Raw genomic sequence first — 16210 nt, forward strand, 5'->3', positions numbered from 1 at the left:
AGCTGAGAGGTTATATAAATTTGGCCTATCTGTGTTAGAAAAACTGCTTTGTGAATTTTTTTGGTGATTCACCTTCTTAGAGATTTCATCTTATTCCTGTTGGAAGCAATGACACATTCCCCAGCATGTGTTAGGCTGTAAATCAATATATGTGGAACTTGCTGTTTCATTAATCTGCTCTGAGTTTGATCTCTGTGGTTTTTACCTGGTTTAATATTATTTGGCCTATCTGTGTTAGAAAAACTGCTTTGTGAATTTTTTTGGTGATTCACCTTCTTAGAGATTTCATCTTATTCCTGTTGGAAGCAATGACACATTCCCCAGCATGTGTTAGGCTGTAAATCAATATATGTGGAACTTGCTGTTTCATTAATCTGCTCTGAGTTTGATCTCTGTGGTTTTTACCTGGTTTAATATTTTTATTAGAAATTCCTTATGTTATAATGAAAAGTTTGCTTTATGTTAAAACTCTGATTTAAAAAAAATACTGCCTAGGTTCACAATAGCCTGTAAATTGTAACCTAAACAAAAAACAAGTATGAACAACATGAAACTCCAGGTTTGCATGGGAAGGCTGTCAGCCATGTAAAGGGCCTTAATAAAGTCTTGAACTTTGTAATGTGAGGTGTTTTTTGTGGGGCTGCACTGAGGGGCAAACTTGCAGGTTTTCAATAAAAACTTGAAGCAAAAAGATTCCCTGTGATTTCAAATGTGAAATGTGCTTCAAGAAAACTGAACTGCCTGTAATATACCTCATAATCTAACTGTGTACCAGTTAAGAACTTTTGCTGCTTTGAATAAGAGATGTTTCTGGAACCCTTATGTTCTTGCTTGAGTAGTTATTTCATCATTTGTTTTAGCACTGTAAAACTGTTACTGAAGACCCACAATCCAATTTCCATGTTTGTGCAAAGGGTGGCTAAGCAATTAAGGGCTTTTTTTACTACTTTACTAGTATTACATCTACCTAAAAAGGTGAAGTAGTGAATATTTAGACTGAAAGGTTTCACTGCTGTGTTGTATTTCATTTCTAATGATAGATTCCTACAGCATGAAATGGCATTAGTTTAATAAGCAAGACGTGCTGCTATTGCTGCAGGCAATAGAATCACAGAAGGGTGAAAGAGCAAGTAGTCATGGCTACAATTAGCATGTCAGGCTTTATTTTTTCTTCTGACTTGAAAAAGCTTGTTTGCTTCTGGCTTTCTATCCAAAATGCAGCTTTTAAATATTACCTGGAAAGCTTTTTTTCTTACCTGCCAAGCTGTGCATTCATACTTCTGCTCTACCTGTTACTGGCATTTCTAACACTGGCTTGCACTGCTTCATGTGTTAGATGTGTCATACCAGGTGTAGTACAGTAACCTGAGATCAGATCCTGGCAGGTAAGAGTTCAAGTTTAATGCACATTGATTTCAAATATGAAATACATATAGACTTCCCACGTGTGAACTTGGCTATGCAGCCCTTCTTGTAGAACAGTAGTTCAGTTAAATTTTAATACAGCTTTGGGTTCTTTTTATATGCCTGATATGTTAGAATGCTGCCTATTAATTTCAGCTACAATTTTATGTATCCCATAATTTTATAGCATGATCTTAAGGCTTTTCATATTTTTAAAATGAGATAGATACTCTTTGTTACAGTAATATATATGATTTTTATCTCTAAATTTATTATGCATGTAAGGTCTGCTCAGTATTCACCACTGTACACAAGTTGAAGATCAGTACTTTTGCTTTGAAGACTAAAATAAGGTTCAATAAATAAGCACTTCAATGCTTTTGTGTAGCCATAATTGTTTGACATGGTTACCAGCTCATATTCTTAACAACTGGCACTGCTATACCTTGAACCCGCTGCTAAAAGCAGCAGCAAGCAGTTTCCTTAAATGCCTTTTTAAATCAGTTGTCTTGTGATCTTTTAATAATTGATACTGTGAGCTAGTTAATGCCAGTTTAGTAGCAATTTCATTGCTCTTTATCAGTTTGTATTAAATATTTATGAAACTTAAAATACCCCAGATAATAAAACATTTCACTGGTGCCTGTGGCTAAAGGATTTCTAATGCTTATGAAAGTTAGTGTTAGTGTTGAGCACTATGTATAGGTTTTTTGCTGGTTACTTATTGTAGATATTTAAAGTCTACCATAAGTTGTATCTAAAAGAAGAGAGAGGGAGAAAAACAAATATCTAAAAAGCAGAGATAAATTACAGACTTGCCATTCTTGGGGAGCCTCAGCGTCCTGTGCTGTTATTTTATAAGACATTTGTGTCTCAAATAATTTTACTTCTGCAGAAAACCTTCCTTTGGAAAGCAGTCCTGTAAAGGGGGTGTGTACAGTAAAGTTAAAGGTGTCTTTAGAACTAATGATGAGATGGTCTGCAGTGGCATAGGCTTCAGCAGCTAAGTGTGTGAGATGTTCAGGTTCACTTCTGTGGTCCACAGTGAAGCTTCTACTGCCCGGATGATACTGCACCTACTTTCTTTAGTTTATTGCTTATCCATGTTGTAAAAATTGTTTTCAAGTTTTGCAGTAATACGTTCAGTTCTCTTCAGAATTTGATGCCTGATCAATAACCACAGAACTACTGTTCCTGTGTTTTAGGGCATGGTACCATTTGTGTTTGTGGGAACCAAGGATAGCATCACTAATGCAACTGTTCTTCTGGATTATCATCTTAATTATTTAAAGGTGAGGAAAATGATGCTGCTTTACCACTGATTTTTTTTCTATCAGTACTTAAGATCGTAACGATAAGGTGGTGATCAAAATCTGTTTGGGCCCTGAGGCTGTTGAAAAATTGGTGTTATAACAGGTTTTTCATCTAAAAAGGCTTCTTGTGATAAAAGAATAATTTCTCTGAAACATGGGGTGAAAACCAGGGGTTTTTTTCAGAATACAAGTTACAAAAGAATAAGAAAATGATGTTGTCTCAAAAAGTGCCACCTTTATATACAAGGAGGAGTCAGTCCCTCATGCAACTGCAAAGCAAGCAGCATTCTGTGCAGAGTCCTGTGTAGAGGGGGCATTTTATGCCAAAACCCTAAACTACTTTCTCTGTGTTTAATTGACATTTCATACTTGATTGTCTTGTAGGCCTATAGTTACTTTTGCCTATGGTGGTGATGCCCAGATGACTAGTCTTTGGCAGGGCCGGATGCTAACGGTGGAGACAACTTTGAGTTCGTTTAATTCAATAGTGTTGCATCTCTTTTGAAACCTTCAGACCATGCATGGTTTGATAAATCTCCTATCTGTGCAGTAGCTATCAGTGAATCTTCTAGAATGTTAAGATTTCTATACTTAAACTTCTCAGTACGTGCATCAGGAAAGTTAGAAGAAACAACATCTTTTGTTATCTTACTTAACTACTCAATCACTTTACCTTTTAATCCTGCTTTTACCAGTTTTCTGGAGCAGAGGTACAGCTGCTCTGCAAAGAAGGCCCACATGAAAACTAGTATGAAAAATCAAGCTCCTTTCTTGCGTGCTCTCTATTGTTTCAGAAGGTATTTCTGGTTTAAACTTCTGTGGCTGCCTAAAATGGGTATTGCATGTGAGTCCATATGTAAATGGGTACTAACACGTGAGCACAAAGTGCTTAATAGCCCAATAATTCTTTTGGATTCTTCAGTTCATTCTCAATTAGGGTCACTTTCTCTTAGTGCTGTCCAACCCTCCTGAACAGAAGGGCACATACAACAGTGTTTATCCGTCTGTGTAGTAACTGCAGGATTGATTCTTATCTTGGAGGTTTTATCTTGGATTTTTCATCCCATTTAACATAAACACACAAAATGTTGTTATCTTAGTGGCCTGTTGCCTTCTGATTCGGAATAACGTCCTCCAGTTCACTGACAAGAAGTGGAACAGACTTGTTTCTTTAAGATTTTCTGTGGTTTTATGCCTCCAAGCAAAGGTTATTAAGGAAACTTTGTGTAAAAGATACATAATAAGGCATCAACGTCAAATGTACTGTATCAGCTCAGAGTAGTGAATTTCTCTATAAAAAGAGCAAAGCAAGCTTGGCTGGAGTGACTGTAGTGAAGTTTCAGAATCTTGAGAGGAAGGAGTAGTCTTTTGGCCTGTTCAGGTATCTGCTTAGAAGAATCCCATAGGATGCATTCCAGGAAGGAAAACAGGTTTGGAATTGCTGGCTTATACTTAAAGCATCACCCCTCTCTGAGCTCAAAAATAGTCCATCTTGATATGCAGGCAATCTCACAAAAAGTAACAGGAGGCTTGCAGGGAGCAACAAGGAGCTTGTGGCAAAATGTAGATAGAAAAAGAAAACATACAAGGGGTGAATCAAGAGGAATGTAAAGACACAATCTGAATCTGCCAGGAAAGCTAAAGTCCATCTGGAATTGAAATATGGCAGGGGATGTGAAGGGAAACAGGAAGGGCTTTTACAGGTATATCAGCAGAAAAGGGAATACTACAGAAAATGCAGGACTGCTGCTGGATGCAGGAACAGGATGAGATACTGAATGTCGTCTTCAGTTGTGGGGTTTGGGTTTTTTTTTTGTTTATAGGATTGGTCCTAAGGAATACCAGGCCCAATAGGAGATTGTCTGATAGCTTTGATGTTTGTTAGTGCAGCAGTGTAAAATGTTTGTGTGGGATCTGAGTGCCTTCTCTTGATACCTGTTTTAAACAAACTAAATTTGTAAACTGTGCCATCGGGAGAATTGCGTTGGTAGCAAACAGATTTGAACATTTGAATTTCTTTTTGGTAAACAAGTTATTCTCTGAGTTACTGTTTGAGTATTACATAGATTATTAATTGCAATACTTAAGTGCTCTTTCTTTCTGAGAACATGTCTGCACACTCCAACGATTAAGAGTGGTTACACATGACCTGCTGTGCTTGTTTGTGTAGGAAGTGGACCAGCTGCGTTTGGAAAGATTGCAAATTGATGAGCAACTTCGACAGATCGGAGCTACTTCCAGGCCACCGCCGAACCGTACGGATAAGGAGAAGGGGTACATGGCTGATGACGGCCCAGGGCTGGGGCGCGGCAGTCGGCCTTACAGAAACCGAGGGCACAGCCGGCGTGGGCCAGGCTATGCTTCAGGTAGGCGATTGGAAGGGCACTTAAGAGTTTTCCACGTGGCCTGTTGTTCTCTTGATTTCTTGAAAAAAAACGGATGTGGAAAGAGAACTGTGAAAATATAAATTCAGTTAATACTGAATATTACGATTTGAAGTTATAGAGACTTTATGCTGTAGAAAATAGTCTGAAGTGTTGTGCTTTCCTGTAATCTACACCAGCTTCCATGTAGTTCCTGTCTCTTAACAGGCTGCTTATGTCTTCTGCATTATGGAGCATATGTAGTTATTCCCTAACTATTTAGGGCAAGGATTGTTATTTCACTATGTTTTGAACAATTCCTAATAATAAAACACCAGTTTTCATTTAAGCCTATGTGGACCTATCTTTATATAGGTGAAAATACTGTGCAGTTCAATTTGCAGAAAAGCTGTTTTCCTCCTATTAAATTGAACTTCTCTGTTCTTACTAGAAGGCCATAGTGAACAAAATAGTGTGTTCCTCTTTGAAACCTTGTATAATTCATTAGTGAATAGTGTTCCAGATTGTGCTTCTTCAGAGCAATGTGTTACTTCATTATCCATAATGTAGGTCAGATGGTGTTTTTCCTGACTGAAAGGCCTGAGTTTGAGTTTTATAACAGTCTTAGCTGACATTCTACCTTGTAATGGCAATTTATTTTGGATTTGATACATTTCAAGCAGTCTAACTTTGTTCTCTGTTTTTCTAGCGTGTTAGAGGCTGTTTCAGGATGGAATTTTTTTTCTTTTCATAGATGAGTTGCAGTGGTGAGAGGAGACAGGAGAGGGTATATTCAGAACTTTCACTTTTAGATGTACTAAAGTTTAGTCTGTTAGACATAGGTTTTACTAGACTTGCTACATTTTAGTAGATTGAATCTGCGTTAGGCTGATAACACCAAGTAACTGCAAGTGTGTGGCACACTTAATTGTTTAGCATTAAACACACAACTAATTTTTTAGTGCCTGTCTTGACTTTTTGAAGCAGTAATGTATATTACGCATCTTTCTGTATTATGTCTGTTCTAGAGGTTGGGAGGCAAAAAAACATCCCAAACTATTTGTTAACAGAAAAAAAGATATATACATTTTTCATTCTACCGTAGTAATTTCATGCTAAGCTACACTGGCGTGTTTGGATTTTTTTCACCCTCTTGATAGGAACTAATTCTGAAGCATCAAATGCTTCTGAAACAGAATCTGATCACAGAGATGAACTTAGCGACTGGTCAGCAGCCCCAGCGGAAGAGGAGAGAGACAACTACCTGCGCAGGGGAGATGGGCGAAGACGTGGAGGTGGTGCAAGAGGCCAAGGAGGAAGAGGACGTGGAGCATTCAAAGGTAAATGTAGACTGAATTTTGAAAAAGGTGTCACTTGAGCAAAGTCACTTTTGTCAGCCTCTTCTTTTGTCATCTGCTCCAACTACCCAGGCATCCTGGTGGCCATCTCCTCAACTTGCACTACTTAGTCAGTTGAGTGATTTTTTTCAGAGTATTGAGTGTTGAGCAGAGGGAAATAATCCCTTTTGACCTGCTTATTTTGGAATAGTTTTCTCAGTCATTTATTTTCCTAATGTGCCTCTTGGCTCAAGTTTGTGGGTTGTGCTGTCACACATGGGCATTGAGTAATCAAGTGCCAGTTTGTCAGTGGATATAGAAAAATTATTTTTTCATGGATCAGACTAAGATTGTAATTTGTATTCAGTGGAACAGGCAAAAGTAGGTTGGAGGGACTTAAATATATATACTTTTATCATGTGATGTTTCATTTTGTTTATTTGTTAAAATATTTGTCTCTCTGCTTACTTCAAAAAAAACATTTCAGGGAATACGAGTGATGGTTACTAAGTTTTCTTGAAAGAGGTAATGTGTAATTTTGAACGCTCATAAATCATTAGAAAAAATGTGAAAACCTGACTGTTGATTGTATGTTCTTCTGTGGTTAATCATTTTGAGAAGTGTCAGTAGACAGTCTCTTAGGAACTGTGGTGGTTTTAAACACTGATTTTGTACTCTTTATTACCTGAGAACATTTTCTTTAGTGATTCTTGGCCCATAGTTTAACAACTGTTGTTAGTAGTAATATTTGTTGAATATTCATGAGCCAGAAAATTTTGAAGTAATTCCCTACTGTGCTGCATAAAACTTAAGTGAAAGAAAGTCACGTCCTTGTCGAACAACTTAGTTGGTTAATTCTTCTTACAGGAAATGATGAACAGTCCCGAACAGATAACCGTCAGCGTAACTCAAGAGATGCAAAAGGGAGAACAGCAGATGGATCTCTTGAGGTAATTTTTCTCTTATGAGAAGTCTGTGCTGTTTAAAATTGCATAAGTGTCATATAGTAACGTTAGAGTCTTCAAGGCTGCAAGTGACACAGTAGCCTTGAGACTCCTTATTCCTCAGTTCCCTAATCAGGTATACGAGAGTTAAGTTACAAAATGACAGATGCACAAGAATCTCAATATATCAGGTTGTGTACAGTCACAACTTTGTCATGTTTACTTAGCTCTCTCTTGAGTCAAAAACTGTGATCACAAGTCCCAGGGATTTACTAAGCAGCTTGATTTCAGTCTTTCTTCTTACTGGCTTTTGGGTTTAGCTTCTATTTCTTGCTGCATTGTGTACTGTAGTCTGTCTTCTGTGTACCTGAGGGAAGAGAATCCTTAACACTTTATTAAAGAGTGTGTGTGCTGTAGCCAGAATCTTCAGAGTAAGAAAGATTAAACTTCAGAAACTGCTTTCACTACTAAATGAAACATTTGCAATTGAATTGCAATTCAGTCTAGAAGTTGAATTGCAATTCAGTCCAAAAAGTAAGTTTAAAACGTACATCCCGAAACTTTTCAAGTAATAGATTGAAGTATTTTATAACCTAAAATATTTTATAGCCTTTTATAAACATATTTCTATATTTTTTCTAATGTTTTGTTTCATAAAGTTATTCAGGCTGATATTTTGTCTGCATGTTAAGTTTTCCTCCATGGAAAGTCTTCTTGCTTCAAATGATAACATGTAAACCTTCTACCATCTCTTACCACCTAGGATGAGTTATGTTGGGAGAAAGAAATAATGAGCAGCTGGAAGCTGCTGCCTTCTGCATGGTGTTGCCCAGGAGTCATGATTCCAGTGGGAGATGGAGATGACTCTTGGGTTGGTTTTAGAGAGCCTGTTTAAGAAAGGGGTAAAATGGAACAAGTGACCAGATGCTTAGTTTTGAAAGTGGGAGTGCTGAACTTAAAGGTGTAGTAATGGAATATATGCATCTGAAATGCAAACAGTTAATGGCAAACAAATTTTCTTTCATGGCCATAACAAGTTTTATAGTTCATCAGTAATTAACTTAGGGAGTTTGAAGTAGACAGTGAAGAAGTGTGGTGCTGGAAAAAAAATCCTAACGCGCTTAAGTCATGATTTATTTTGCCTGTTGCACTGAGATTTGGATGAGATGATACTCTATAAGAAAACAAGTTACTTGCATGTTGGTGAAACCTGGCTGATCACATTATAAAATTATTGCAGTATTTCAAGGAATAAGCATTTACAAGCATAACAATCTGCTTTCAAAATGCTTTCCTGCAGTTTCTTATGACCCCTTAAAAAGACTGGAAAGTCTTTTGGGTGTAATAAATTGAACTTTTTTTCAGATTGAAATAGGGGCAGAGTGGATTTTTTTGAGTTTTAGAAAAACTACCGTGAAAAGATACTATATTTTTGTGCCCTTTTGCATGCAGCCAGTAGAAAGTTGAACTTTTAGAAGTGAAATGATGTTTCAAAGATCTGTTTGATATTAACTTTTCAATTTTTTCTTATACAAGCACGCTGGAAATTTTGGAGTTTTTATCTTCTAGGCAGATGAGAGGTTTTTTTTTTATTTCAGGATTATTTTTTTTTTGCCACAAGTATGTGGCATTTTTTTGAAGAGAGAATTCACACACTCCAGTTCAGCTGGATACACTTAAAGCCATAAGTTTATGGCACTATTTGCTCCTCCCAGTCGGCCAAGGTAGCAAACACTCAGGGGTGGAGGAAAGGGGTAGAATGCTTTATATAACTCTGAATTGTTCCAGATCAGAATTGACTGCAATAATGAAAGGAGTGTCCACACTAAAACATTACAGAATACCTCCAGCGAAGGCAGCCGGCTGCGCTCGGGGAAGGAACGGAGCCAGAAGAAGGAGAAGACAGACAGTGCAGATGGTCAACAGCCGCTGGTGAACGGAGTACCCTAAACTGCATAATTCAGAAGTCATATTTCCTATACTGTTTCAGTAATTACTATTCCATGTTAGAGAAACTTGTTAGGCCAAAGACAAATAGTAGGCAAGATGGCGCAGGGCATGAAATGAACATATGTTCTCTGTTAGCCTTTTTTACCATCACCAGTATGCAGTTGTTTTCAGAATAAGAAGTTATTCCAATATTTGCATCAAAATACCTGAACTTCCGAAAATCGCTTCCAAGTACATATTGCAGTTCAAACAATGGAAGATTCTTTTGTTTGTTTTAAAAATACTGAGCTGTGCATTGGTAAACTTTCTGTTCAGTTGTACCATTTTAACACATTGGGTCAAATTCACTGCTCAATTTCAATTTTCAGAATAAATAGTGTTTGCAGTAATCAAATGGCTTCTGTTTTCAATCTAACTTACCAGTTCTTCATGAAATGCTAAGTCGTTTTATGTCCTGTGTCAGTTCACATTCTGGTCCACCTTTTTCAATATTTTGGTGGACCCTGAAATATGTGTGATGTAACAATTGTCATTTTCATTAGCAAAAAAGTTGTATGATCTGTGCCTTTTTTATATCTTGGCAGGTAGGAATATTATATTTGGATGCAGAAATCAGGGAAGATGAGTTGGTAACACTAAATGTAAAATATATGTAGCAATCCTTGTCAGACGTTAGTACTTTATAGACAAGTGCATGCTTTCCATAATTTTTTCCTTACATAAACATTCAGTTAGGCAGTTATAAGAATAGGAAATTTATTTTGCACTGAAGATTTGGCAAATAGTGTTATTGAAAAAGGGGTGTAATTTTTTCTTTGTAGGCAGTACAGAAGCTTTTTTTTTTAAAAAAAAATGTAAAAAAAAAAAACCTTTCCATTGTGGAAAACTAAAAAACTCATTGTTACTGAGGGAACAAGTGTAACATGTTCACAAGCTAGTAATGTGTGCCTGCTATTTGGCCAGATGACCAGCCTAGCGTTGATGGTTTTCATTCTCCTAAAATTTTTGAATTGCTTATTTTGATTTGGGAGCTATTTCAGGAGAGGTAGGAAGAAAATTAGCACATGTAATGCCCTGGAAAGTTCAGAGACAGTAGTGGAGATATTTGAGATAGATCAAAAGCTCATTGTATTTTGAGGTACAAGGTCCTAGTTAGCAGCCAATACGAAGGTGTCGCAGAACTTGATCCAAAGTGCAGCCATACACCAGGGAAGGGTGGGAAGTGGTGGGAGAAGCTGTGCTTTCTTTCATTTCTGATCACACATAAAACTTACTGGGCACAACTGCATAAGGACCTCCATTTTAATCCATTTTTATTCAGATTACTCCAGAAGGAGAGCCACTGTTTATGTACAGAATTGTACAAACTTGACCTTGCCTCTGATGTATTTTGTGAGTTTTGTTTCTTTGCTTTCTTCATTCTTTTTGTTTCCTTGCATACAGGTGAGCATACTAAAACTGGCAACGAACTGCACATGATTTAACAAATATAAAAATGTCTTAAAAAGTATTGCCAAACATTAATGTTGATTTCTAGTTATTTATTTTGGGAATGTATAGTATTTGAAAACAGAAATTGGTACCTTGCACACATCATCTGTAAGCTGTTTGGTTTAAAATACTGTAGATAATTAACCAAGGTAGACTGACCTTGTAATGTAACTGCTCTTGGGCAATATTCTCTGTACATATTAGCTACAACAGATTGGATTTTATGTTGACATTTGTTTGGTTATAGTGCAATATATTTTGTATGCAAGCAGTTTCAATAAAGTTTGATCTTCCTCTGCTAACTGATGTTGATGCAATCCTTACAAATGATTGCTTTTAAAAATCTCAACTTACAAAATGTAGAAAGTATTTCTTTGTTTAGACTTTAACTGTAGCCATTGTTTATTTACACACTTTAGAAAAGTCTCAAATATTACCAGTTTTCAAAAATATGGCGCATAATGCTCAAGGAGATGCAGTCTCATATGGAATGGTACAGTACCTGTTGAGTGGTCACACTTCATGCACTCTATTTCTCACATCCAGTGGTTGAGTTCACTAAGGTGCTAACTAGGTTAAATGTGAAATTACTAAACTAGTCTGACTAATTGGCTGCATTCCATTTTCAAGTGGATTTTGGGGTTTATGACCTTTTTCAGTATTTGTGTGCTTAACATGTATCCCTTTCAATTCATATTCCAGTGGTTTTAAATGTTATTAAATTTCAACAGATTAAACTGTGAATCTAAATGTACACTTTTATTTTGAAAAGTCATGTTGTTACAAAACTTGAAAGTGCAACAAATGTCTGATGCTTGAGTTCAGGTCCGTCCGACTGGTAACTTATAAAGTATGGTCTAATGAATTAAAATTATTTTTAAAATAAAGTTCTTTAAAAAGAGTGAGAGGTATTTGTGAATGGTGCCAAAGTCTAAATTCAGTAGGGTTAAGCTCAAAGCCTATGAATTAACAAATGCTTATAAAAATAGAAGTTTTGTGTTTGCTTTCTTTACTGGATACATTTTTGTTGATGGTGGTGGGAGGTATGACTTTCAGAGTTGCTGTTAAAACTTTATCAAGCAAAAAAATATTTTTATACGGCTTTTTTGAAACAAATAATCTCAGTGAGCACTTAAGAGTTCCAGAAGCAACTAGGTTCAGTTGCTTGAAATTATTTGAATTAGTTACTGAGGAGCTCTTTCAGCCCTTTGTGTCTCTGATATCAAGTATGGTGTATCATGCTTTATTTCCACTGTCCAGAAGGGACATTTAAGCACTGTGAGTATGGTACTGAGTGTAGACTCTTGTTCTTTACAAGAACGCTTACTGTGAGAGAGAGAATTTTCCTGAATTGCAGTATGTTTCTCTGCAAAACCCTTCAGTATTGCATATCAAAGGGGAAAATACTAGCTTCCAGTGAGTATTCCTCAGTCAGGTCAGGAGCCCTACTGGATGGTTCTGCCAAGTGGAATTCTGTACTAATCTGCAAGAGAAAAGATGGGTCTCAAATCTTTTTATCCTGCCTATTATTGAAGGTTTTGTCTGTTTCCAGAAACAGCAAGACTTGCAGTGGAATACCTGTGTAAAGGACTGGGGGGAGATGTGTTACAGGTTCTGATGGCTACTTCAAAGAACTTTTTTTCAAGTGACAACGCTGTGTTTGTTATTTCCATAGTCATGTGTAATAAGCTTGTTCATCATCCACTTGAACTTAACAGTGCTTAGATTTTCATCCTAAAAGCTGTTAAGTCAAAGAGTCTTTTCCAGACATATTCACATGCATGGAAATCAGGGTGACTAGGACTTCTAAAACCTTAGCACTGTAAGGTAGCTTTGTATATGTTATGAAAAGTGAGGTTAGACCTTCTGAGTTTAGTGTTCTGAATAGATCCCAGTTTGATCCACAACACTCTCCTTGCCAGAGCTTCAATAGACTTAAGCACAGTGAGGGATTCACATCGCATTTTTATGCTGCAGTTTATGGAAATGGCTCTTTACTCTTTGGCATTATGAGTCTTTGACAGAGGACTGTGGATCTTTTCCCTGCATCAGGGGCTGAATCTGGTTTCCTATTCCTAACAATTTTTTTAAATGTATTGCACATCTGTCACGTTATATGAAGGTCATTCATCTCGAGCAGTTTGAGCCAGAGATAAATAATTGCTGCTAAACCACAAATGAGTCAGTTGCCATAATTACTTTTTTATGTTTAAAAATTTCTTTACAATAGATTTTAAAGCAGTAATTTTTCTGTGCTTTGAGTACTGTATGGAAGTGGATAATAAAGACAACAATCATAGATAATTTTGTGTATCTGCTGAGGGTTCAGTCAGGACAAGATATTTTCTTGTATTTTTGCACTGAATACAAGAAAATGGTTTCCAGTAAAAGCAGTTAATCTAGAGCACAGAATAATCACATGGATGTAGTCTGTATAAATGCTTAGAAACTTGGCTGCTGCAGAATTGATATAGCAAATAATCATTTGGGGTTTGGATGTGCTTTTTTGGCTAGTGGACTCAGGTTGAGCCTCAGGTGTAGACTGCAGTTACTGCAAGGAGAATTTACAGTCAAAATTTCATAAAAACTGAACATAAAGTGTTCATTTTAAAAGGTGGGGGCAATTTTCTCCAGTTCTTAGCAGTCTGGAAAGTCCCACATTTGTGCGTCAGAAAAACATCACACTATCAGCAGTGTTTGGGATAAATCAGTGTGGAAAATCTTAATTGCATGTAAATCGTATGCTTCAGAAAATGAGGACTGACTGTTGTGTATTAGACATTTCCAAGTATCTCCTCACTGGTACTACTGAGTGGCTGGGTATGGAATGAAGCTGAAGATACTGTATATTGTTGCTTATTTTTAGCAGGCTAATGCTGCATACAAATTAGGTTAAAGAGAGTCACCCTTTAAACTCATTATGCAGTTAACTGAAATGAAAAAAAAAAATACAAGATTTGCATGGGAATATGTAACTTTTTTCAAGCTCACTTATCAGTTCAGATGGCTGCTGTAGCAAACAGCAACTGCTTTAGGCAGCTTATCTGTTTGGAGAACTGCTGATTTTGGGGCATCTGCATTTACTTTAGGTTTCTCTATTTTATTTTTTTAAAACACTCCTCCTAATCTATTCAAAGAGCCTTTCCTTAACAAAAAGAGTGGAAATGGTAGAAATAGAAAATTATTTGGTTTGGAGGAGACCTTAAGGACCATTCAGTTCCAACCTCTCTGCCCTGGGCAAGGACACCTTCCAGTAGACCAGGTTGCCTAGGATCCCATCTAACATGACTTTGAACCCTTCCAGGCATGAGGCAGTGTCTCACTACACTCATTGTAAAAAAACTTCTTCCTTATAGCTAGTCTAAATCTACCCTCTTAATTTAAAACCATTACCCCTTGTCCTATTGCAATAGGCCCTGCTAAAAGGCCTCTCCCCATCTTTAGGTACTGAAAGGGGCTCTAAGGTCTTCCTGGAGCCTTCTCCAGGCTGAGCAACCCCTGGTCTTTTAGCCTGTCTTTGTAGCAGAGGTGTTCTATGCCTCTGATCATCTTTGTGACCCTCTGGACAAGCTCCAAAAGGTTCATGTCCTTAACTTGGGGGCTTGTTGTGGTTTAACCCCAGCCAGCAACTAGTGCCACACAGCTGCTCACTCAGTCCCCTCTTCTCCCCTCCACCATCCTGGTGGGGATGAGAATGAGGGGGGGAAAGGTAAAAATAGTGGATTGACATAAGTACAGTATAATAATTGTAAGAAAATAGAACAATAATTGTAATCAAGTAGAGAGAAATAAAATCCCAGAGAAACAAGTGATGTACAATACAATTGCTCCCCACATGCTGACCAATGCCCAGCACATCCCTGGGCAGTGATTGGCATCCAACCAGCCCCTTCAGTTTATATACTGAGCCTTATGTTCTATGGTGTGAAATATCCCTTTGGCCAGTCCAGGTCAGCTGCCCTGGCCATACTCCCTCACAGTTTCTGGTACACCTGCTCACTGCCAGAGAATGGGAACTGAAAAGTCCTTGACTTAGACCAAACACTGCTTAGCAACAACAAAACATCAGTGTACTTTCAACATTATCATATTAAATCCAAACCACAGCAGTATAACAGCTGCTAAGAAGAAATTTAATTCCAGCTAAAATCAGGACAGATCTCCAGAGCTGGTTGCAGTATGCCAAGTGGGGTCTCATGAGAATGAAGTAGAGGGGCAGAATCAGCACCCTCAAGCTGCTGGACACATTTCCTTTGATGCAGCCCAGGATACGTTTGGCTTTCTGGGTCTATGAAAGATATGTGTCAGATTTGTGCTTCAACTGTGCAAATATCTGGTGAACCAATGGGATGATCCTGTTACCTAATTAATTCACCTTAAATGGATTAGTGAGTAGCTCTAACTTAAACACTCTGACCATGTTTTCTCAGGTTTGCGAAGAGTGTGTTTTGATCTCCTGACTTGCCAATTCCCTGGTCTGCACAATTAGGTGGTGCTTCTGTATGGCACACGAGTGTGGTTAGTAAGAGCACAAACTTGGTTTTACCTTGGTGAATTCGAAGACTTAAGAGGCTTTCTCACAATCTCAGGGCAGGTGGCTGAATTTTCCCAAAACACATTCAGCTTCTTTCTGGCCCCTCTGTTGTTCCATCCTGTTCCATCCATCTGAATTGTTGCCTTGGTAACGGAGCTATTGTGATCCGCTTCAGTTCCACGGTTGTCATGGTTATATGTAGCCAGTCTGTAGCTGTTGTACTCAGGAGAGCTGTAGTGTCCTGCTCCAGCAGCAGTGGAGAAGACAGCAAAAGAAGTAAGTAATGGCAAAAACTAGAATTTCCTCTTTAGCTCCCTTGTTTTCCTTCTCCCATGAAGTGTTTCCCCAGTTTGTCCTGAATGATATTAGATTTTACTAGGTATCTTGGAAAACATGATTCCTGTCCTCTTAAGAAATAATTTCACATTTAAATACCGAAGTAAAGTTTCTCTGTGGGACAGAACATGTTTGTATACTCCTCTATAGCACAGTACATCTAAAGGCAGGGAAGCTTTCCTCTCTGAGCAGCAGGAGTGTGGAGAACTGACCCTTCAAGGACCAATATTTGTGCAAAATACAGTTAGTCTTTTCCCTGTATAGCACTGCAAAAAGTGGGGTTCTCCCCTTACTAATACTAACAAAATAGTCTCTAGCTTTAAGCTGTTGTAACAGCTAAGTGGTAATAACTGAAAAAAGACCTTTTTAGGGTAAAACAGGAGCAGCAGCCAAGTGAAGTACAGCATCTGGCAAAGCAGTCATCAGGGGTTGGTTGAGGATACAAAACCCAGCTTAAACCTGCTGTTAAATTACTATGAATGACTTGGAGATTTCTAAAAGTATTTTCATCCATTTTGAATCACCTTTTAAAAGTGTT

The 16210-nt window shown here is 37.6% G+C and overlaps 1 protein-coding gene across 1 annotated transcript in view; it reads left to right on the forward strand.

Annotated features, from left to right (window-relative positions):
- Nucleotides 1-11882, forward strand: part of LOC103800564 (fragile X mental retardation protein 1 homolog) — a gene marked incomplete at its 5' end in the record, with an annotated part of 12145 nt that extends 263 nt beyond the window's left edge. Inside the window, 5 exons of the mRNA XM_009072944.1 lie at nucleotides 2610-2696; nucleotides 4888-5083; nucleotides 6241-6420; nucleotides 7285-7367; nucleotides 9201-11882. Coding sequence (XP_009071192.1) covers nucleotides 2610-2696; nucleotides 4888-5083; nucleotides 6241-6420; nucleotides 7285-7367; nucleotides 9201-9311 — 657 coding nt within the window. The remainder of the gene's footprint in view (nucleotides 1-2609; nucleotides 2697-4887; nucleotides 5084-6240; nucleotides 6421-7284; nucleotides 7368-9200) is intronic.
- Nucleotides 11883-16210: the final 4328 nt, after the last annotated feature.

Source organism: Acanthisitta chloris, unplaced genomic scaffold (assembly GCF_000695815.1).
Source record: "Acanthisitta chloris isolate BGI_N310 unplaced genomic scaffold, ASM69581v1 scaffold4054, whole genome shotgun sequence".
NCBI lineage: Eukaryota > Metazoa > Chordata > Aves > Passeriformes > Acanthisittidae > Acanthisitta > Acanthisitta chloris.